Raw genomic sequence first — 22,662 nt, forward strand, 5'->3', positions numbered from 1 at the left:
CAATACTTTGTTATATATCCTTTGTTGGCAATGACAGAGGTCAAATGTTTTCTGTAAGTCTTCACAAGGTTGGCACACACTGTTGCTGGTATGTTGGCCCATTCCCTCATGCAGATCTCCTCTAGAGCAGTGATGTTTTGGGGCTGTCGCTGGGCAACACGGAGTTTCAGCTCCCTCCAAAGGTTTTCTATGGGGTTGAGATCTGGAGACTGACTAGCCCATTCCAGGATCTTGAAATGCTTCTTACGAAGCCACTCCTTCGTTGCCCGGGCGGTGTGCTTGGGATCATTGTCATGCTGAAAGACCCAGCCACGTTTCATCTTCAATGCCCTTGCTGATGGAAGGAGGTTTGCACTCAAAATCTCACGATACATGGCCCCATTCATTCTTTCTTGTACACGGATCAGTCGTCCTGGTCCCTTTGCAGAGAATAGCCCCAAAGCATGATATTGTCACCCCCATGCTTCACAGTAGGTATGGTGTTCTTTGGATGTAACTCAGCATTCTCTCTCCTCCAAACACGATGAGTTGTGTTTCTACCAAACAGTTCTACTTTGGTTTCATCTGACCATATGACATTCTCCCAATCCTCTTCTGGATCATCCAAATGCTCTCTGGCAAACTTCAGACGGGCCCGGACATGTACTGGCTTAAGCAGGGGGACACGTCTGGCACTGCAGGATCTGAGTCCCTGGCGGCATAGTGTGTTACTGATGATAGCCTTTGTTACGTTGGTCCCAACTCTCTGCAGGCCATTCACTAGGTCCCCCCGTGTGGTTCTGGGATTTTTGCTCATCGTTCTTGTGATCATTTTGACCCCACGGGGTGAGATCTTGCGTGGAGCCCCAGATCGAGGGAGATTATCAGTGGTCTTGTATGTCTTCCATTTTCTAATTATTGCTCCCACCGTTGATTTCTTCACACCAAGCTGCTTGCCTAATGCAGATTCAGTCTTCCCAATCTGGTGCAGATCTACAATTTTGTTTCTGGTGTCCTTCGACAGGTCTTTGGTCTTCACCATAGCGGAGTTTGGAGTGTGACTGTTTGAGGTTGTGGACAGGTGTCTTTTATACTGATAACAAGTTCAAACAGGTGCCATTAATACAGGTAATGAGTGGAGGACAGAGGAGCCTCTTAAAGAAGAAGTTACAGTCTGTGAGAGCCAGAAATCTTGCTTGTTTGTAGGTGACCAAATACTTATTTTCCACCATAATTTGCAAATAAATTCTTTCCAAATCAGACAATGTGATTGTCTGGATTTGTTTTCTCATTTTGTCTCTCATAGTTGAGGTCTACCTATGATGACAATTACAGGCCTCTCTCATCTTTTTAAGTGGGAGAACTTGCACAATTGGTGGCTGACTAAATACTTTTTTGCCCCACTGTATATTCTTGGCAATATTTATGCAAAGCATCTTTATATATTCTTTAAAAATCTGCCATTAAAATGGATTTGGATTCTGTTGCTCAGTTAAGAATACAAGAGTACTTCTACATTAGGACAAGGCCATTATTCCAATATCCTCTTCTATTTTGGCCAACTAGATGCCAAAGGATCTAAAGAATATGAAGAAAGCGGCCCCCTACACAACTGTTCCCTAGCAATTATAGAATACTAGAGGTGGTTGCATATGTAGTGGACAATGTGATAGTAGCCACTATCCATTAATGACTATATCACCTATGCACTTTTATAATCGTTTTCTAAAATCATCTGTTGTAATCATTTTTCATAAACAGATGACTCCAATTCATTGTTGGTTACCCTTTTCAGCTTCTTTCTGCAGCTGTAAAATATCTTGGTGCTGCAACCAGTTAGATTCAGATATGTAATACATATACAAAGGTTGATACTTTATGTTCATTTGTCTTCTTTCTTATCTCCACAAACAACAAGCACAGTCTCTGTTGCCCAGGAATGTTTTCCAGAGCAGGCAATCATATCTGTTAATATGGGTGAGATACTTGAACCATATTACAGTATCTAAGCTGAGAAAGGCCTTTACTAGCTCAATTTAATATTCTTCCTTCAGTCATTTTGGAAGGCAGATACAAAAATATTCCATATGCTGCTTGAGTATGTCCACGTGATACAGATGCTGTAGAATAGAGTTCCCCAACCTTTCCAGCTTTGGGACCAATTGGGAGGAGGGGGGGAGGGGATGGTTTTGCGCAAGCGGTGGGCAAGCATCCATGCGCACATCTCCATTTGTGCGAGTGGCAGGCACACCTGCCATTGTCCATGTGCCCAGAATCACTGGCAGCTGAGTGCCGTATATATTTAATATATCATCATCCATTATTACTATTACTATTGACAGTACATTGATTTTGTGCACTGTTTGTTCATTTAGTAATGTGCTATTAACAATCAAATATTTCTGCTTTGTAATATAGCTACAGTTAAGAGAAATCAAACAATTGTATTTTTTCTAGGTTGCAATAAAAATAATTGACAAAACTCAATTGAATCCAACTAGTCTACAAAAGGTAAGTTCATTAGATGTTCCATCTTTTAAGTATACTACTTTGTTTAGAATATTCTTTTCTGGCACTTCTGTCTTCCATTTTTAAACATTGTGGGTTATTTTAAGAATAATGATTTCATTTTAATCATACTTATTTTCCCTCCTAATGGATAGAATGGAAGGAATCGTGTAATAAAATTAGTCTTGATCTGAGCTCAGAATTTTTATCAAAAATTTGAAATAAGTACTATACCTACATTTTCATACCCAAATCTGTGGTATAAATGGAATTGTGTCTGCCATTTTGATTAATGGACAAAAATTATAAAAACAGCATCTTCACAGATCACTTTCAAACATTTCAAACTGATTGGGAATCTGAGCAGTGGAGGAGATATAAGCTATGCCTATAACTTCCCATCACCCAAAATGTTTCCTTGAGTTATGTAGCAAATTCATATCAGGAATCTCCTCTGTAGAAAAGCAACTGGAGGAGGGAAAGATGTAGGAGGAAGTGTAGGAAAGATTAACCAGTGTATCTTGCCCATTGTTTCACTATTGAACATTCCCTGCTGCATTTTTATGTTTCCAGCACTGAGATGGATTTTCTATTGAATGTATATTTCCAAACTATGAATGATGCTATTATTTATTCAGTAAATTTTATATCTGTTTGATGATTGTTTGAATGCTAATTTCTCGTGATATTTTTCTAAAAACTCTGTTCTATCCACAATGAAATGATACTTTGGAAGCATTATCTCTGAGGCAATAAAATAAAACCATTTGATTGCTCTGCTCCTTTCTCTATTTAGAGCAGAAAATAACAAAGCAAATGTTTGGAGTGTCAACTTGAAACCTTGGTTACTTCAAAAGCAGAGAAAGGAAACCATTGTGCAGATCATGCAGTTCTTAGGAATCAGTCTTTGCTTTTGGAATCTTCCCAACTGAAAATCCCAGCTGTCAAATGAATATTGTTTACTTTATTAACACCTTGATGAAAATATCTTACTTTGAGTTGAAAATAATCTAGCAAGCAGTTTAGTTTCCCAGTTAATGTCTATATTATAATAGGTGTGAATTCAGTTTAGAACAATCCAGTTACACATTTAAATAGAATCTTACATTTTATAGGAAAAAATAAAAAAGGCATTATTTATTATACCTAAATGTCCAAAACAGTGCAAGTGCTTTCACAGAAACAAGTAAATACAAATGCAAACCTTCTGTTGTCATGTTCCTTATTAAATATATGAAATAAAATTATATAAGGGAGAAGAACAAAGCTATTATTGAGTTATTATGAACCTTTAATTAATGGTAGTCATTCCGGTGATTATAAATGTCTGCCAGTGGAATGGAGAGGTGATTTTTAGAAACCTTCTAATTCTTGCAGTGCAGTGCATATCTGTGGAATGAATGTGGACAGGTATAATGGGCTGTAGGGAAAAAAATGGCCAAGAATATTTTACAACCTTGTTTAGTTGAGGGAATTTTCCAACATTTGAATGACTGTTATAATTTACACTCTATAGACAGACTTCCCAATGTAGTGGCTAAGGGTACCAATATATCCAGGGAACTTCCTTTGCCACTCACCAGGCTCCTTCTCTCATTGAATTCTGAATTTTTCCATTAAAAATGAGAAGTTGGAGAGGAAGCTTGAGCACAAATGAACATGTACACATAAGTGAGGAAGAAATTCCCAAAGTCAAGACAAATCACCTTACTAGAGTCCCAAAGTTTTCATGTTCAAAGCGGCACACGAAAGAGTTGTCAGGGAGATCTTAGAACTAGTTTCCTGGTTTCTAGCCGGGTGCCTTAACCACTAGACTAAAGTGACTCTCTAAAGTTCTAATCTAATGTTCAGATTAAGAAAACCTGAAAGAAGATTGAATGTTCTTCTGAAATCTCTTTAGTGTTAAAACTTGGTATTCAAAGTATGCTTGCTTGTGTAGGGAGAGAAGAAAAGCTCTTATATCTTTTTTTCTAGTATACTTGTAATTTTCTAGACTCTTCAAATATGATTACAGTTGTAACACTCTTACATGCACTCTTACATGTAATACTAACTTTTTAATTTTCTTTTCTAGCTGTTTAGGGAAGTAAGGATAATGAAGATTTTAAATCATCCTAACATAGGTAGAGTATGATTTTAACGTTCTCTTTTTGCATAGATCTATTTATCCATTCAAATATGTATTTTTAAAATATATGTATAAATGTACATTTAACATCTTCATAATCCACATGATTTTTTAAAGCACATCAGTCATTCCTACTGCATTCAGTATCTTCCTACATTTTCACAGTTTCACTCAACTATACTCAAAATGTATTTTATTCATTTAAAATCTAAGGTCTTAGTATGCAGATTGATCACATAGTTATCTCCTGTATGTGAAACTTTTCTATTGGGCATGCCTCTTCCTTAATTATGTGCTGCAAGGCAGAATTAATGTACTTGTCATAATATCACCAATCGTTCTGTGGTATATTGTGAGCAGGTATCACAAATAACATTGGCTCATCATAACTCAAGTAGTTGCAGCATTCTGCAGGGGAAGGCAGTTTTCAAAGTCAGAAGCCTTCTGGATGTAAATGAATACTTTATCTTGCCTGCAGTTTGTTCCCTTTCAGAGGAAGCAATTGTATATATATCCATTATAGCTGATAATCCAAATTTCTTCTGGAGCATATTAAAGAATATTAATTGTTGAGATATGGGAACGAGTGGATTAGATAAATCTTGAAATGCTTTTCAATTGAAAAATCTGCTTTCTGTGGTTCATTCTGCCCTGGCTTTGTCTTTCGTACGGCTGTCTCCTTATCTTGGGCACTATTCTTCTTTATAAGTGCTCAGACATGCTCTATTACATTAATTCTTTCTGGAAAAGCTTGAGCTGCTCTGAGCAAACACTCAGCTATGCTTCTGTTTTCTCCACCTCCAATAAGCCCTCATTCACCTGGGTAACATATGTTGAGGAGCTTCAGACTAACAGGAGAGGGAGAGCGCACAGGAAAAAGGAGTGGGAACAATAGAGTATAAAGCAAGGAGGGGAACAGAATAAGACACTGGGGAGGGAGAAAGAAACGGATTAGAAGCATTGCTAGAAAAAAGGAGGATGAAAGAAATATGGAGGGAATTTAGGCGGAAATATGAATGGATGCAAGAAAATGGGCTTCCAGATTCGGACAGAAAAAATATATAGATGGCCACTGAATTGCAGTAAAATATTTTTTTGCAGCTCAGATCTAATAGCCTTAATAAATGGAATGGTGTGTCCCAAAGAGAGTTTGCCTTTGGTCTTGTCTGCTGCTGAGGTACAACTTCTGGAAAGAGCTGTGGTGGTGCCGTGGTTAGAATGCATTATTGCTAACTTGGCCCACTTCCAAGAGTTCGATCCTGACTGGTTCAAGGTTGACTCAGCCTTCCATCCTTCCTAGGTCGGTAAAATGAGGACCCAGATTGTTGGAGGCAATACGCTGACTTTGTAAATCACTTAGAGAGTGCTGTAAAGCACTATGGGGTGGTATATAAATCTAAGTGCTATTGTTATCCATAAAATAATTTGTCTTATTGTAAACATTTTCCTCAGCTTCAGGGGACTCATCATTTGTCCTTAAAATATTTGGATCTGCTGCAGCTCTACAGCATTCAGCAGTGTTGCACATGCTAAATTTATAACCCAAGTACACATTTATTTTCAAATGAGATTATATCAGTTTTTTGTAGTTTGGATATTGAAGAGAATAAAGCAGTAACTAGTTTGCAGCTGCTAAGGACTATTATTGTTGGACTAAATTCTGAAGATCAATCAACACTGATTACTTAAATCTCAGGATTTTTTATTGGTATGAACAGGTCAGAAAAAAAACATGCTTTTCTCTTTTTTTACCTTTTAAAGTAACATCTTTTTTCTCAAGATGTGTAACTACAACACAATTTTTTGGCACTGTCACGATAAAGAACATCTAGTTAAAAACACATACACTAAGTAATAACTCTGTTTATATGATTCTAATTTGACAGAAGCGAAGAATGTTATATATCTTTTGGGATGTCATCTGAGTATATGATTCAGCTGTGAATATTGATTTGAATAATTATTTGAGAGGAATCATTTTGAATCTTGTGTGTCTCTAATCAGCATAATTCATTAGCAATGTTTAGTTCTCAATTAGGAAGACATGATCTTTGATAAGAATTATAAGTTCACCAAAAATTGAATAAATATTGTAATCTTAGCCTGAGGCAAAGCCTTAACTAACCAAATGTAATATAGACAGAAGATCATAATTATAGAAAATTGATTTATTAATACAGAAGTCTGCCTTAATTTCTGTAAATTTCTTCCAGTAACTATATGTGCATCTCTATTCAAATTAATCTAAAAATATCTATCACTTCACTATCTAAACATAAATAATATACTAGCATGAATAATTAAATGATATTATGTACCTATACAGTATTAGGAAACTGAGTAGTAATGTTTCTTCCTGGTTTACTTCAAAGGCCATTTTGATTTCTTTCAAATGATAGTAATATGCTTTTGAAGAAGAATCCTCATGCAGCAGCTTCTAAATATTTTCCAAGAGCAGTTCCATGTAGTATAGTAATCTAAATGGGAGGTCAGTAAGGCATCAGTAATTTTGAGATCCTTCATCCAGGAATGGCTGCAATTGGTGCACAAAATGTAACTTTACAAAAGTCTTTGCCACACCTGCTGCTTGCTGATCATTTACTGAGCCCAGTAAGACTCTCAAATTACCATATGAAGCCCCTCTGAATGGAGGAATATAATTTCCATATTTTATATATATATATATATCAGCATTTTACTTTTTCCTAATTAAACTTTCTACTCAAATCCTAGTCAAGTAAATAGAACACATTTTTCTGACTTTCTTAAGAAAAAAGAGTAATAATGGTAAAGGTTAATTTTCAGATTTTAAAGTAAAACTGTTAGCATTAATCAATTTGTATGCTATCTTGAGAAGACGTAAAAGCAAATCTTGTTATTTGATTTTGATTTCAAGTGAGAATTGTGATGTATACAATGGAGAGCTGGGTTATAGTTATGTATTCCTGTATGATTGTTAATAGGTAATATCTTATTTCATTTCTATTGCTTTAGCTTGCTTATTTGAATAAATTTAACTGTCTTATATATTACAGACTATAATAAATGTTTATATATCTACTGTAGTGTATTAAATCTCCTGAATGTGACTATGAAATAACAGGATGGACTCATTTAAATGTTTCTGCATTAGCCTTTGATTTGTTGGGGGGGGGAGGTGGCTTCCTAAAATATAATCAATTGGTGCTTCCTGAAACTACTTAGAGGTCTGACCTTTAAGTGGTTTCAGTACTGCAATTTTGGTCTGCATCCCCTAATAAAATGCTATTGCTACAATGCAAAGAGCTTTTTTCAGCTGATGTTTAGCAAGGCTTTTGACATTTTTCTGTGAATACTTATCTCTGCCTGTAAACTGCTTTTGAGATTCCCCTGTGATTTTAATTATAGAATATGCAGTTCATCTTGAGAGGCTATGACTCAGTGAAAACAACATACTATGTAGATTCATTCTTTAGCATTTCTAGCCAAAGGACATTAAGTAGAAAATTGGGATGGCAATTTGCAAAAGGAGCCAGGTTTCTCATGTTTAGCAATGCCTTGCTGTTCTTGTATTCCAGGGAGAATTTGATTAAAATATGTATTTTGTATTTGATATCATTCACTGGAATATCAGATAGGAGAATGAAATATATTTATATTGTACAAGTAGATACATATATTTGATAGCATCTCTAAACTAGTTCTTTCTCTTTCTTTTTTTGGTTGCTGTTATTGTTCCAGTTAAATTATTTGAAGTAATTGAGACTGAAAAAACACTCTACTTAATCATGGAATATGCAAGTGGAGGTAAGTTCAAACACTTGCAAGCAAAACGCTTACCTAGCTTCTGTTTATATAAAATTTTATTTTTGAACAAGATATTTAAGAATTATCACTTTGTAACTATAAGAATACTTAATTATTTTCAGTAATTATTTTCCCCTTGTTATTAAGCAAGGACTATAAAGTATCTAGAATAGGAATCCAGAACTTTAGATGTCTGTGCTTTCAAAAAACACTAGTACTTGTTAATTTATTTGCCCGATTTAAATAATTATATTTTTGTTATATTAATAAACTCCCTTTCCAGCCAGTTGGGAAAATAAAAATTGTAATTCGTGAAATGTGTATTTTTCCCTCTTCTTTTTTATGTCCTTGGTGCTTTATATATTTCCCAAATAACATGTTAATTTGCAAATAAACAGTTTTTACATTGGCTTGTCCTTTGTACACAGTACAGTATATCACTTGCAACTTTCTTTTTTATCTGTACATGATAAAACATTTTATATGCAGACTGTTACGATTAGCTATCAAAATAATAAGCCTAAGAATTGTCTGCAAACAAGATAATTTTATCTTCATTACTTCCTCTTTACTTTGCATTTTGGAAAACAAAATGAAATCTCAGTCACTAAGAGTTATAAAAGAGATCTGATTGTTCATGGATACAACAATTTATTTATATTTAGCAGGTAAATACTCATAGTGTAAAAAATGGTTGGACAGATTTTTTTTATTTACATAGAATAGCTTCCTTCTACTGAATGATAAAGAACACTGGTAAAGAACACTGATTAGCTTAACTGGTGATTAAAGATTAACTATGGGAAAAGTTTATATTCATATTTAATAGATTATAAAAGAATTTTAAAATGTTTTTCAAAGCATCAGAACTTAAATTTTAACAATAGTTTGATACTTTTATCTCCTCAGGAATCAGTACTTAACAGTTGTTTATTATTTTAGAAAGAGCTTCCCCATATCCTCAGTTATTTCTTAAAATAATTTTGTGTTTGTACATTTCATAGTTAGTTTTATTTACTATTTAACTATTCTAAAAGTTATAAATGAATTAAATTTGGTCAGGATGACCTTTATATTGGGCTTCAAATCACATTTAAACCCTTGTGGTTTTACTATGATTAGGAGATTGATTAATTTAGTTGCTACTTCAATATTTTCCCCTATCTTGGCTTAGTCATACTTTTAATTTTTAATTTAATTGTTATTAATATTCTGGACAGTCCCAATATTTGATGTCATATTGTGTTCTGAAAATGAGGTGTTTTATTGCTCTGATGTTATCATGCAGTTTGTCTTGCAGATAGGAAAAGACATATTTCAGTGATAGCTACAAGCTGAAAACTATACCATGTCTTCCTTTTTTAAACAAAAACATACATACAAATCATTTCCTCTCTATAAAATCTTACTACCATCTAAATAAGGCAAAAGTTAACCTTTTCTAGACCATTGGTTGGCTAAGTCCCAACAGTCAACTTTGAACTGTGATTATCTACCAATTCCATTGATTTTCTGTTATTTTTGGGTTCGGTATGAAATACAGTAAATGTTTTTTAAAGCACTTAACGGTCTTGGGCTAGATTATCCAAGATCAATTTCAGTCCATTAACCTGAACAGCATTGAAAATAATTTCAGAGGCTTACTAGAGATAAGATGGACAGGTACACGAAGGCATCTATTTTATTGATGATGTTAACACCGAGGAATATTTTTTATGCCTGGAAAATCTATAGCTTTTCCCATTACTACTGATTAGTATTGTTTTTGTGGTGGTTGTTGTTGTTGTTGTTGTTGTTGTTGTTAAAAACCTTTGACCACTCAAAGCAGCTAATGGATTCGTCATTCTCCAAGCCCTCTTTCTATCTAGCCTTTGAATTCAGGAGTTTCTCTAACAGGGCCTCTCCAGCCAATCTTCCCATCTGGATAGATGGTAACTCAGGATTCTGTTTATCTGTATTCAGTATTTAACACATTCAATTAAATGGGGTGGGGATGTTCTGCTACATGTAAAAATTTAAAGTAGATTTGCTGTGTTTCAGTTACTGTATTGTGATTTGTTCTCTCTCCTGCTTTTGACAATAGAGCATATGGAAAAGTAAGTTATCAATAACATAATCACAGTGCCTAGTCTAAAATGAATACTAGCATTAGATTCATTAATGTTTGGCTAAGTCTAAAAACAAAATAGAACACAATTCAACCACAGTTCAGTTCTATATTTGGTTACACATTACAGACAGAATCTTGCCAGACTAAATCCTTGCTGTTCTCGGCCTAACAGATATAACCTGTGAGAATCTAAGGAGTGGCTATCTGAACACACTATCAATTTCCAGGCTCTGTTGCCTGTTGTCTCCCTCCCCCTTTCTGGAATGTACTCCCTCTTTACTGGGAGGAAGTACATATATAAATTATTTAAAATAGTTGAGCCTAGAACCTATAAAAAAGATTAGTTTCATGAACGGTTTTTAAGATTGACTATACGGATAGTTCTCTGGTATGACCATATGTTCAATAATTGTTTAAAGTTATGAGAATGTTATAATGTATTCATTATATGTTACTGGAAGTGGAAGCAATACAGGTAGTCCTTGAGTTACGAATGTAATGGAGCCTGCCTATTCCATTTGTAACCCAAGGATTCGTGGGAGTGAATCTCATACCTTGAATGAGATCACTCTAGTGGTGAAATCTGAACTGGTTTGCCAGCGGTTCACTGGCCGTGCGTGCAGTTCGCTGGCCACGTGTGTACGCATGGGCAGCGCGTGCCAAACATTCGCTTTGTGTGGAAAAAGAAGACTTCACTAGGTAAGTAGAACAGTGAGGGGGGGGAACAGCTGTGCCGTGCGATTTAGCTTCACTAGAAAGCAGGATTTCCTGCTTTCTAGCAAATATAAACCGTGCGGCACAGCTGATCGTCGGAAATACCGGTTCAGACAAATCGGTAGCTATTTTTTACTACCAGTTCACCCGAACCGGTAGTTTTTATCACTACCGGTTCGTCTGAACCAGGTAAAACCAGTAGCATTTCACCCCTGGATCACTCCCTCCTTTTGCCCACACATTTGCTAATCAAATGTGAGGCTTCTTAAGTACACATGAGGTATTTCAGGATGAGGAAGGCCATGGGGGGCCTTCCTGATGGAACAGGCCACCTGCCTAAAACCACCCAAGGCCTCCCCAGCCCACTGAAATACCTCATGCTCCCAATTGCTTCTCAAACCTGCTGTGCCGGGTCACTTACCAAGCAGTCTCCTCTCCAGCCTCTCAGCTGCTTGTGCCCCTCTGCAGTTCTGTTTGGACCTCCACAGGCTTCACCCAGCAGGTTGCCTTCCTAAATGGAGCTTCAAAGGGGAAAATTTGGCCCGCAGAAGCTCCATTTTCCTGACTCGCTGCTCCGATATTCCCACACATGGGTATTCCTCACTCCCATTGGTTCGACTGAGTGCCAATCATTTCCCTCTGTAGCTGGGGTCACGCCCACTCCGTTTCCGAATGCACAGTCTTTTCACTCAGTTGTTGGGAGTCAGACTTGAGTGCCTTTGCTCTTCACAGTTATACTATTTCTTGTTTATTCGTTTCTTTATTTTTTTCCAAATTTTGGCGCTTTGCCTTTCTCAAGAGTTGTGCTTCGTGGGAGTAGCAAAAACATCATACGTGGCGATTTGCGAGTGGGTGTTCCCGGGGCTCCGGGGCACCAGCCGCCGATACGTATATTTAAACTGCAGCGCTTCTGAGGCTTGTCTTGGGACGCCACGCACAGCCTTTTGCCGGTGGTGAAAGAGCTGGTTGTCCGGCGTGCCAGCAACCGCCTTTCCCCTTGCAGCTCTCGGCGCCTTAGTGGCATAGCAATCCCTGCCTCTTGAGGCATACTTGGCTTGTCGGGAGGACGTTTCGCGGCGGTTGAATCTTCCCACCATTTTTTCTCACCTGACAGTTCGCGGCGCAGTGGACTTGCAAGCTTGAGCAGAGCATTTTGTAACGGATTGTTTTCATTGCCTGCGGTCTGCTGAGGGGATTGCCTACTCGCGACCACCATTTTGGGCCGCTTGTCGCTCATCCCGCCATTTCATGGGCTTCGGAATTGGGCGGTTGATTTCTACAGGCTCTGGACTTGATCTATCAGAGCTGTGAGCGAAGCGACGGGCTGAGGACACGGTCCCGGCATTGCCCTGCCTCCCGCCATCGTTCTACACCTCACGCCTCTGCTACCTTCAAAGGGAAGTGTGCATTTTATTCTATTTTCTGATGGGGCCATATTGCTGTGTTAGAGAGTCCTATTTATGCTCCTTTGTCACGCATCACTACCCTTAAGGGCAATGGCAGATGCGGAGTTGTCTTCGGACATTGATCAGGATCCCTCCCCACCCAGGGCTACATCCTCCAAGCCTTTGAGGAGCAAGAGGGCACATTCGTGCTCTGCTAAGCCCGCTAGGTCAACCAGAGCAGCTACTGGGGTTGATAAGGATGCCCAACACCGGCATAATGCCTTAGAGCGTCAGTTCAACAAGGCGCAGCGACAAGCGCAGCCTGGCTCTAGCCTTACCCAACTAGAAGCTACAGTGGCTCAGCAGTCTGTGATTAACGTTTTGCTCCTCAGGAGGCTGATAATGTGGCATGGCCACTGGAGGACCTTACATACGAGACTCAGGACCATAATTTGGCCAGTGTTCAGGGAGGACCTGATCCGCCTATGCCCATTTTTCGGGTCCTACGAGCCTACCCCCTCAGATACCTCAGACTATGCCGGAGGCCATGTTCACCCCGACTGCTGCCGGTCTCCATGCAGGAGAGGGACACAGCTGTGGTCAGTCCTTGGATTTTCAATCATTAGTTTCACAAGCGATCACACACATTTTTCAGGTGGGGTTACAACAAACCAGCGGTCATATCCTGTCTGAGGGTGCACCAGGGCGCAATGTACTGTTCCCATGGCTCCACTTCTACCTTCAACCCAGTCCTATGGATACTTGGCAGAGCCTGTCCGAGATGAGGATTGCCTTGAAGACTTTGAATTCTCAGAGGATGAAGAAATAGTGCTGGATAAACCAGCCTTTCCGGGGTTATTTAGACCTGCCTTATTCAAGTCACTTCTACATAAGGCTAAAATGGCTACCAACATGGGTAAGGGGCTTGACCAGTCTTCTCCCTCCCAAACACAGGCTGATCCCAATGGGAATCTGTTCATGTTGCCTAAGGAGGATTATGACTTTGTGCCATGCCCAGACCTTTTTTCACAGGTAATTCAAAAACCATGGGGGCATCCTGGGTCCCTCTCGGGTCTTAATAGTTATGACAAGAAGCTGTACTGTCCAGCACCGGAGCTTGATGCCTTACTCCAGTTACCATCTGTGGACGAACCTGTGGCTAGTCTCACGTCATCATCGGTTCTAGTTAGTGACATTGGCGAAGTTCTCAAATTGGAGGACAAAAGAGCTGAGATGGCCTTTCGCAAAACCCACCAGGCAGCTGCCTGGGCCATTCGAGCAGCAACCTCAGCGTTGGTTTTTAACCGGGTGTCACTAATCTGGCTCCGCCAACTCCGAGACAGGTTGCCTCCAAAAGAAGCAAGATTACACCAGGATGTGACTAAGATTGTTGCAGCGGCCGAGTATTTGGCGGATGCTTCACTGGACGTGGCTCTAGCATCCATGGTGACTTCTCATCGACTTCTGTGGCTCCGACATTGGAGGGCCGATATGAAGTCCAAATGGAGGCTCACGGCGGCCCCCTATAAGGGACCTTCCCTTTTTGGGGCATCCCTGGATCCTGTATTGGTTGAAGGCCAGAATAAGGAAAAGGTGTTGCCTTCATCGTATAGGAGACCGGATCGCAGATACTCACCGTATCCGCATCAGCCCTTTCATGCCAAACCTGGGCCCAGTGGTTCCTATTTTCAACGTTCGATACCCCAAGCATATCCCCCTTCTTCAGATCGAGCTTCCTTTCGTGACCATGGCAGACGTCAGTCAAACTTCAAGCGGCCATTTCGAGGAGCGGGTTCCCATTCCTTCCATCGCGGCAAGTGACTCACCACTTCTCCTTCCCATTGGCAGCAAGCTCCAGTCCTTTTACCACCAGTGGGAACTTTCTACGATGGACACATGGATTCTCCGCACTGTCACTTGTAGCCTCACCTTGGAATTCACCTCCACCCCTCCGAACCGTTATCTCCAGTGCCCATTACCCAGTCAAGCTTGCAAATGGCACCTCATGGATCTTGAAATCCAACACTTCTTGGAGGCCATCGAGCCGGTCCCGGAAGATCAGGTACGGACCGGATTTTATTCAGTATTATTCCTGGTACCAAAGAGTTCGGGGGGCTGGAGAGGAATTCTGAATCTGAAACAACTGAACCTCCGTGTGTTGTATCAACGCTTCAAGATGCATTCGCTCAAATCCCTCCTCAGATGCATTCGCCAAGGAGATCTAATGCAATCAGTAGATCTCAAGGAGGCATATTTACATGTGCCAATTCATCCGGCACACAGGCAGTTCCTCCGGTTTGCTTATGCAGACCGCCATTTTCAATACAGGGTGATGCCTTTTGGACTCTCGTCAGCGCCGCAAACTTTCACAAAACTCTTAGCGGCTGTGGCAGCGTCGCTCCGAGAACTGCCTGTGTGTCTAGTCTGTTACCTGGACGACATCTTGATCCTCTCGTCGTCTGTGACCCAAGCAAACCAAGACAGATGGATTGTGCTTTGCGCCTTGCAGAGTCACGGGTTCACGATCAATATGGACAAAAGTTATCTCTGCCCAACGACACGCATCTTACATCTGGGTGCGATAATAGATTCTATGCAAGGGCTGGTTTACCTGTCTTCAGATCGTCAATCCAGTATAAAGGACCTGGTGACTCAGGTGCTAATGCACAAGAAGCTTCCCTTGATTCTACTGTCCCAATTACTGGGCAAACTCATTTCTTGCATTGCAATAGTGCCGTGGGCACGCCATTCACATCAACTACAATGGTTCATCTTATCGTTTCAGAGACAAGGCCGGGGTGATTCTCTAGTCAAAGTTGCAGTTCCGCCTCGGGTGAGGTTGTCTCTTCGATGGTGGCTTTCGCCAGCAATTCGAGCGGGATCACTATTTCTGGAGTCAGAACGTGTCACGTTAACCATGGACGCAAGCCTTTATGGGTGGGGTGCCCATCTGGATTCCCAATTGGCACACGGCACCTGGTCCCACTTAGAAAAAACACACAGCATCAATTGGATGAAGTTACGAGCAGTTCGCTTGGCGTTATGTCATTTCTACCTACAAGTCGTCAACAAGCATATACTGATATTGACCAACAACATGGCCATGAAGGCCCATGTCAATCGACAGGGGGGCACTCGCTCCAGATCGCTGATGGAAGAGACAGAATGGCTAATGTCCTGGGCAGAGAGACATACCCTCTCGTTGAGGGCGGAACACATTTCCGGCTCAGTTAATCTACAAATGGACTGGCTCAGCAGGGGATGCCTGGATCAGTCGGAGTGGAAGCTGCACCCGAGGTTTCAGGACCTCTCTCACAGGTTCGAGTCTCCAATTCTCGACCTTTTCGCCATGGCCCAAAACACGCAGCTACCGAGGTATTTCTCCTGTTTCCCGGCGTCAGGTGCAGAATGCCCTTCGATCTCCGTGGCCTCGAGGTCTTCTTTATGCTTTTCCTCCGATACCAATCATTCGGAAGATGATTGCGGAACAAGCGGACCTTCTGTTGGTGGCACCGCATTGGCTGCACCGGGTGTGGTTCGCTGATCTGATGGACCTATCTGTCGAGCCACGGTGGAGGATTCCTCATGACCAAATTTCTCTAAGCCAGGGAGTTGTGCAACACCCAGAGCCAGAATGGCTCCAGTTGACCGTCTGGCGCTTGAAACGATCCGCTTGACAAAAGATCACCTTTCCAGCGAAGTGATATCTACCATTCAAGCGGCCAGACATCCGTTGACAGTACACATTTACAACGCATCTTGGAAAGCCTTTGCTCAATGGTGTGCTATGAATCACGTCGATCCTACAGCTGCGACTGTTCCCAATGTTCTTCAATTTCTACAATCTGGTTTCAAAAAAGGGCTTGCGCCCTCCATGCTTTGTTCCCTCTGCAGCTTTCGGTATCCCACTACTGGTTTGGTGGGCTATTCCTAGCCGTTTGGTTCTGGTCCAGTAGTCTTCTATGGAGTACACCTTCGTGAAAAGACTGCTCATGCGGAGACGGAGTGGGCGTTACCCCAGCTACAGAGGGAAATGATTGACACTCAGTCGAACCAATGGGAGTGAGGAATACCCATGCATGGGAATGTCATCGCAGCGAGCAGAAAAGGGACGTTCAGGTAAGCCAACATCCGTTTCGGCTTGCAACAGGCCAGGGGAGGACCGAACAGAGTGTCGGAGGGCGGAATGGGATTTTTCGCCTCCTACCCTTGGCCACACCTGTTTCTCCACAGGCTTCCGCCTTGAGAGATTCTCCTTTAGCTTTTCTCCTTAGCTAACACGCTCTCGCCCATTCGCCACAGCCAGTCAGCCACAGCCCTTCAGTCCCACACGCTTCGGCATGGCCCATTCGATGCCACACTGTTCGTCCTTTTAGCCTCCCAGGACAGTTAGCCATCAGCCAGTCGTCGGCTAGTTGCCATTGCCGGCAGTGTGGGTGGGGTTTGGGGGAGTTGCTGCATCCAAACAGTCTCAGGCACTTGTTAGGAGAAGGAAGGGGAGGGATGGAAGGGAAGAGCGGGGATGGAGGTGTGGATAGCTTCATCCAAACGAGTTTTTGTTTCAGGTGGGTATCCTAGCCTTAGAAAGAGATAGGGAAGGAGGAAGGGAAGGGGGGGGGGGAGAGAGAGAGAGAAGGGAGTCAAGAAAGAAAAGAAAGAAACAAAAGGTGGGAAGGGAGCAGGGAAGGGAACTCCCCACCCCCATCTTTGCATTTCTGGCTGCCAACATTGGCAACTAGCTGATTGGCTGGTGGCTAACCGTCCTGGGAGGCTAAAAGCCTGGGAGGAACAGTGTGGCGTTGAATAGGCTATGCCGAAGGGTGTGGGATGGAAGGACCGTGGCCGACTGGCCAGGGCGAATGGGCAGGGGCATGTCAGCCGAGGAGAAAAGCTAGAGGAGAATCCTACGAGGCAGAAGCCTGGCAGAGAAGCAGGAATGGCCAAGGGTAGGAGTCGAAAAGTCGTAAACCCGTCAGAGGACTGGATTTGGCCCTCCAACGCTCTGTTCGGCCCTCCGTGGGCCTCCCCTGACCTGTTGCAGGCTGAAATGGAGCTTACGAGGACCAGATCCGGAGACACCTCTAGACCCCCAAACAGCTTCTGAGGGACGGATCCACCACCCCCTCCGAAGTTCCATTTTGACCGACAACAAGCAGGACGAATGTTACAGAGCCTCTGTTGCTTTTCATAAGGGCGAACAACTGCTGTGATGCTGCAAGATTCATAGTTTTGGACCTTGTTCGCAAACGCTAGGGGACGCTTATCGCATAACTTTGAACGTTTGCTAAGGGAACACTCGTAACCCAGGGATTACCTGTACACATCCAATTCCCTTGCTATATTGCTGCTGCAAAGAGAGAACAAATTTATTACAGACACATAAGAACAGCAAAAGTTTAGAACAAAACTCAGGTGGGGTTGTTGGGAGTGGGGGATAATCAGTAATATCCCTAATTACACCTGAGTTGTTCCTGACTTCAGTTCTCAACAGCAAATGAGTATATTCTAGTATATACTATTTATAACACAACCAATTCTTCCCTTGGAGGAGTATGTTAATAAATTATAAGTAACCTTTTCATTTTTTCACTTGCTATTTTACTTTTTATTTGCATATTATGCTATAATATACTTCATTTGCATATTAAAATAGGGAGCCTTCTTTTATTTTTTCACTGTAGCTGGCTTGAAAAGATCTTAATTTGTATAATATAGGAAAGCATGGTTTTGTTAGCATGCATGTTCACTCACTCTGAACAGATAAAAATTTCTTGTATTGCATTATAGTTAGGGTGACTTATTAATTGGATTTTCTTTAATCCGTACATAGCTTTTTGTTCAGTTGAAAGAATATTATTTTTCTTTTATTATTTAAATAGTTTCCAACCAATTTTCAGACAGTATGAAGGTATATCTTGTCTGGCCATATACTAAAAAAATAAAGTACCTGAAGATAGTAAGCAATTGACATTTTCTTACATTTCCCTTACTGCTATTCTTTGTACAGTCAACGGGGGGGGGGGGGGGGGATTTTAAAGTAGTGACACAGTGACAACAACTATATTAGTGGTTGCTGGCTGATTATTGATATGGCTGTTACAGATGCCTCAGGTGGGGGGAAGCCTAGCCCAGATCCACCTGTCCTTGGCCTCCCAAGGCTCCCCTCCCCCAGGACACTTCCTGCCCCTTGGTATCTTCACAAGTCTTGGGCCTGCTTTCCACTCCATCAGGTCCCACATTCTCCTCACCCCTTGTCACCAATCACTAACCTATTCTCTGTAGAACAGAGATTGCATTGGTGAAGGAGAGTAGGCTGTTTTGCCACCTGGCATTCCTGTTAGCTTCGTGACAATATCCAAGGATCAGGCACTATAAAATGATGTCCATTTCCAGGACAGCCATGCAGCCTAGGGATGCCAAGAAGTGAATCAGCCTGCTTTTTGCCTCCAACACAAGCTTCTGGACTTCCAGAACTCTACAGTAAATAAGTGAGCAATCAGTGATGTAGTTGGGGAGGAGGATCTGGGACTCAATGGAGTATGAAAGCAGGCCCAATGCCTGTGGAGCAGGATTGCAAGAGAAGTGAGCAGGAGGTTACTACAGATCCCTGCTGTCAATCATAAGGGAAAATATGACTGCAGGGGCGCTGCAGTGATTATAACTTTGAAACTGGGTAATGAATAGCTTTTCAGGAGTCCATTATAACTTTGAACTTAGTGACCAGTCATAACTTGTGAACTACCTGTAAACAGAAACCTAGAAACTTCTGGAGGAGAGAATGCTTAGTTGGCTTAAATCGGATCAGCCTATTTATTGTAGTAGTAGTATTTATTCTCATGCTTCCAAACTGGAACTAGTATGGAGATTTTTTTTTCTGTGGGGCCTAAATAGTTGGAAGTTAAACCACCATTTTCTAGACCCTCAAAAAATAGGGTTGTGAAGAGCTTTCCCATATTTTCCAAGATGAGGGATTGTTGCTTTGGCATAGGTTTTTCTTGAAAACTCCAAGTGTGAGAAACAGTTATAAGGATCTTCCTTGATGCAACTCTCTCAAGTACAGAAGCATACTAACCACAGTCTCTGCTTCTCTAACTGCAGAAGTAATTTCTTATATATATATACATTATGGGAGAGCTTTAAAGGAATGCATCATATGTTATCCTGAACTTCTTTCCAATTCTCTAAAAATATGTGGACTATATTTGTTATAGGTTGGGAAAGCAGCTCACATAATATCCTCAAAGCCATCTGCGGATCACTATGTGCAAAAGTTCAGGAGAGCTGGAGGCTCTAAATATGAGGCTACAGATGATGGAAAATTGCTAGTAACTGGGGAGAGGAATCTTTCTGTGGTAGTATAAGAAAATTCAATTTGATTCAGGCAATTTACCCCTTCTTATTATATTCATGTATTTACTTTTCATTCTAACACAAGATACAAGCCATTGTAAACCTCTTCAGTTTCCCACCATTATTGATCTAAATTTTTGTGATATTGCTGCAACAATAATTTTGACCTTATTTAATATGCAAACATTCTCAATATTTGAACTGTCCTATAGGCTATAGACTACAGCGTGGGAAAAAAGAAAAAGAAACATGATCATGGCTTACCGAATCATATGCAAAACTAAAACTAAATTATATGGTATAAAGAATAATAGTTTTTTCTTCCTTGTGTTACTAGAAGTTAATTACCCAATGCCATTTATTGCAGGAGATTGAGGACAGACAAAATTATCTCTTTCATGCAATATGCAGTTGAATTATGGAATATAGTAATCTAAATGAATCACCATTTTGGATCAACATTAGATATGGTGTTATTTATTATTGCTGTCATGATTATCTTGCTTCACTAAGATTACAAAAAGCACGATTGGAATACCAATTCCATTATAAGTGAGAAAGAATCTTTCTGCTCTGTTCCTGCTGTCATTTCTTGTAAATATTTGGTTTACCTAATACAATTATACTCCAATTATCCTCCACAGAGTTTCAAAATGTTCACAGTAGTTGAAAATTAATCTTAATGTAAAATGATAAAATGTAAAGCATTAAAAAATAAAACCAAAATAATAAAAGGTAAAGCAGTTTATAACAATTCTGAAGATGTTTAATAAAAGATAACATGAAATCTAGAAGATTACACATTAATGTTCTGTTTGTTTCTAATTATAAATTTATTGTCACAGTGAAGAATAACTTATTTTATCATTAAGTGGTCTGTTTTCCTTTTGTATGCCTTAATTACAGGGGAGGTATTTGATTATCTAGTTGCACATGGAAGAATGAAGGAAAAAGAAGCAAGAGCAAAATTTAGACAGGTATGAAAATACTTTGATGTAAAATATTTCAAGATGTTTTCCTGTTAGTGATTGATCTCATCCTTAGCATATAGATAGATGCATTTGTTCATGGTGGAAAATACTGATAAAATTGACTTCAGCAATGTCACTGCAGCCCACCAATTTTGATGCTTTAGTTATATGATACAGCATTAAGGGAAGGTAACTCCTACATAATTTGTTGTTTCTACAAGAAGTTAATGAAGAATAATAGAAGAATCCAATCAGAGCAGGAAGAGACTGTTTAGGCAATTAAATCTAATCTCAGTCCTATGAAGGAACCTAAAGGCATTGACAATTTATGTCTGTCTCTTTTCTGCGTTAGTATGTCAGGTAAAGGGAAGCAAAAACATTGTAGAATGTTTCCTAATATTGAATTAAGAGTGTGCATTCTTTATCTTAAATTGATGTTTATGCCCTGTGGGATGAGAACAGGTCTTGGTATCTTCTGTTTGACACTTTTTTCCAGATATTTCAGATATTTAAAGAATGCTGTCATAATTCCCTCTTGTTTTCAGGCTAAATATCTCCATTCTTTCAATATTTCTTCATAGGACTCAATTTCTAGCTCCCTGATAATTCATTTTGCTGTTCTCAGAACCTGTTCCAGTTTGTCTAATTCCTTTTTGAAGTATGATGCCCACAACTGGGCACAAGCTTTGAGAGGCGGTGTGATTAGCCTAGAAGGAAGTATTGTGATTTCAATATGTTTTTATTGCGGCTTTAAATTTCATTTTATGTTTATGCAATAATCTTATTGTTGGCTCATTCTCAGTTTGCAACCAACTTGTTTTTGAAGACTTTTTTCACAAGTGCTATTACCATACCAGATGTTCCTCATCTTATACTTGTGCACTGATTTGTTTTCCTAAGTGAAGAATTTTACTTTTGTCTCTATTATATTTCAATCTGTTAAATTTTAGCTCATTTTTGTAAGTTGTGAAAATAGTTTGTGAATGGGATATTAATATTCCATCCAATGTGTCATCTGCAGATTTGATAAGCATTTTGTTCATTTGCTCAGTCAGATAATTAATAAAAATATTAAAAGAATAGGGAACCCAAAACAGTTCCTTTGTGGCATTCCACATGATTTCTGTCTCCTGTTTGATGAGCACTATCTCTGCACCACTCCCTTCAGAGGGTTATCCACAAATGTGACCAACTTCACTCCCACATTCTAGCCTAAAACCCAGCTGGAAGAGATTCTATAGACCTTCCTATTTCTTTTTTGAGCAACGTTTGTTCTCTACATTCATCTGATACTTCACTACCTGATCAGGATTTCTCCAGCAGAATTCATAGAGTTTCAACTGGATTATCAATAAATTCCCTTACTTTGCATCTGGCTCTACAGAGTTCAAGTTATTCATATTACACTTCTTCAGTTCCATGCTTTTGACTTGCCCCTTCATTCTGCTCTTTGTAATTGCCAAGAGGAACACATCCCATCTTACTGAGGAAGATTGAGCAGAAGCTAAAATTGAGTAATTTATGTTTTCCTTCACTTTTTTTTGTCTGCTAGTACTTTATAGTCTTAATTAAGCAGATGATATGCTATTTTTTTCTTGGTTTTGAATATTTCTGAATGAGTTCTTTTTAATTGTTCTTATTATTTGCCAATCCGTGCTCAGTGTAATATCAACTTTATGGACTGTCTCTGTGCACTCTTCCTTGGTGGTACATTGCTCTTTCCTCCACCTA

The 22,662-nt window shown here is 40.1% G+C and overlaps 1 protein-coding gene across 5 annotated transcripts in view; it reads left to right on the forward strand.

Moving 5' to 3' along the window:
* Positions 1-22,662, forward strand: part of MARK3 (microtubule affinity regulating kinase 3) — a 71,692-nt gene that overhangs the window by 23,716 nt on the left and 25,314 nt on the right. For all 5 annotated transcript variants that reach the window (XR_011600299.1, XM_070942178.1, XM_070942169.1 and 2 more), the window contains exons 3-6: positions 2,437-2,490; positions 4,562-4,610; positions 8,336-8,401; positions 20,867-20,937. Coding sequence is in view for 4 of the 5 variants with exons in the window: in XM_070942178.1 (XP_070798279.1) it covers positions 2,437-2,490; positions 4,562-4,610; positions 8,336-8,401; positions 20,867-20,937 (240 nt within the window). In the remaining variant the exon portion in view is untranslated. The remainder of the gene's footprint in view (positions 1-2,436; positions 2,491-4,561; positions 4,611-8,335; positions 8,402-20,866; positions 20,938-22,662) is intronic.

The sequence above is a fragment of the Pituophis catenifer genome, unplaced genomic scaffold, assembly GCF_029215685.1.
Source record: "Pituophis catenifer annectens isolate HBS135680 unplaced genomic scaffold, rPitCat1.0.hap2 SCAF_1, whole genome shotgun sequence".
Classification (NCBI taxonomy): Eukaryota; Metazoa; Chordata; class Lepidosauria; order Squamata; family Colubridae; genus Pituophis; species Pituophis catenifer.